This window comes from Propithecus coquereli, unplaced genomic scaffold, assembly GCF_000956105.1.
Source record: "Propithecus coquereli isolate 6110/MARCELLA unplaced genomic scaffold, Pcoq_1.0 Scaffold40, whole genome shotgun sequence".
In the NCBI taxonomy this organism is placed as follows: domain Eukaryota; kingdom Metazoa; phylum Chordata; class Mammalia; order Primates; family Indriidae; genus Propithecus; species Propithecus coquereli.
The window spans coordinates 1,268,243-1,270,351 of NW_012149730.1; the positions used below are offsets into that span (position 1 = coordinate 1,268,243).

Here is a 2,109-nt window from a genome sequence, read left to right on the forward strand (position 1 = left end):
AGTGCAGTAGCATGATCATAGCTCACTGAAACCTCGAAATCCAGGGCTCAAGTGATCCTCTTGCCTCAGCCTCCCAAGTAGCTAGAACTACAGGCATGTACCACCGTGAGTCTCAGTATGTTGCCCAGGCTGGTCTCAAACATCTGGCCTCAAGTGATCCTCCTTCCTCAGCCTCTCAAAGTACTGGGAGTACAGGCATGAGGCACTGCACCTGGCCAGAAATAACATTTTGATCACAGGTAGTCAAAGCTTTAATGGGGGCAGAGGGTGGCGCAAGAAGAGAAGAGAGGAATTAAGGAATTGATAAGACTGACTACTTCAGTATGTCGCTTTCCACTTTAAATATTCAAAAGATGTATGACTACTAACATACTCTTAAATCAATTTTTCATTTTTGTTGCAGTGCGCTTCCCAGGAATTAAAACTTACATTGATCCAGATACATACGAAGACCCATCCCTAGCAGTCCATGAATTTGCCAAGGAGATTGATCCCTCAAGAATTCGCATTGAGAGAGTCATTGGGGCAGGTAAATGTAAAATCTACAGTTTTGAACATACGATTCCTTAGCGGCTTTGTAACTGGTTTATCAGCACACTAGTTTAAATCTAAGCAGTTTTAGTCATTGAAAAATTTTAAGAAGTGAAAAGTAAAATTATATTTGTCGTGTTATTTTTTATGAAGCATATAAGTGCACATATTGTTTTCGAACAATGACAAAATTTGCAAAAGCTATTTTAAATATTCTATCATCTTTTTTTCATAATGGAGATAAATTACAATGAAACTAGAGAGCTTCGGGAATTTATTTTGAAAGTGCAGTTTCAGGAGTTTGTCATAGGGTTATTACAGATTTACTCAAGCCCCAGAATCTATTGACAGATACTATAATTAGTATTCATAATGATGACCTTGAGGCTCTGCAAGACCTAGACAACTTCTGAGAATCACCAGAAATAAAATTTGGTTCAACATAGTTTTATGTCATTTTAATGCAAATTAATAATTCTCCCTATGTAGAATTTTTCAGTGCTTGGAATACTATTATTCAACTATTCTGAATAAACAGAAATTTATTGTAAATCAGCTCACAAGAATTTATGCTGAACACTACTTAGGGCAGAGGCTAAGCTGATGTAACAAAGACACTCCAGAATACAGATTTATTCCTCTTTCAAATGCTTGACCCAAGGTGAATGGTCCATGGTGGCAGAGGGACTCTCATTCAGGAGGTCTTGCAAGGACGTGAGTTCCCTCTACTCTTTGCTCTGCCTTCCCCTAGCATGTCGTCCTCCACTAAATGATCAAAACTGGGTCACCAGCACATCTGCCTCCCCTGCCTGTGAGAAGGAGAAAGAAAGAGTTCAGTCTCTTGGGCTTTATCTTTAAGGCAATAACCTGGAAATTCCCAGCACATCTATTTACATCTCAATGGTCCAAATAAAATCACATGGACACATGTAAATGCAGGAGAGTTTGGAAATGTAATTGCTGACAGGGCATCCATGTATGCAGCTAAAAAGGTTTGGAGGAGGGTGTTTTCCTGAAATAGAGAAGGGAGAGTAGATGCTGAAGGGGAATGTAGGTTTCTAGATGGTGAATATCTGTGTAAACCTTTGCAGAGAGCAGAAGAGGCCCAAGCATGGCTCTTCCAGCCAGGTATCATGTTTTCACAAAGACCAAAAGAAAGCAGCTGATGAACTTTTGTCTCTTTCATAACCCTTTTCCCCAGAACAGGCTACATAATTTTCAGGGTCCAGTATAAATTGAAAATGCAGAGTCCCTTATTAAAAAAAAAAAATTATTAAGACTAGAGTGACCATTGAGAAAACAGCTGCAGGGCCCCTCTAAACTCAAAGCTCTATGTGACCGCACAAGTCACATGTCTGCGAAGCTAACTCTGTTTCCCAGGTTTGAGAACTAGAACTACCTCAAGAATTTCAGAGACATTGGTAGAGAGTTCTTCCTGATTTCACTCCATTCCCTATGCACAATGGACCATCTCATCTCCTACATGACCAGGTCTCCCTCCGAAAGCTTGCGCAAGGTTCCTATGCACTTAATCCTTGCACTGTCAGCCAAAGAGGCTTCCTTATCAGAAAGATTAAG

At 40.1% G+C, this 2,109-nt stretch overlaps 1 protein-coding gene across 1 annotated transcript in view; it reads left to right on the forward strand.

Annotated features, from left to right (window-relative positions):
* The window catches only part of EPHA6 (EPH receptor A6), a 1,195,443-nt gene that overhangs the window by 877,167 nt on the left and 316,167 nt on the right, over positions 1-2,109 (forward strand). The window contains exon 11 of the mRNA XM_012652800.1: positions 404-529. Coding sequence (XP_012508254.1) covers positions 404-529 — 126 coding nt within the window. The remainder of the gene's footprint in view (positions 1-403; positions 530-2,109) is intronic.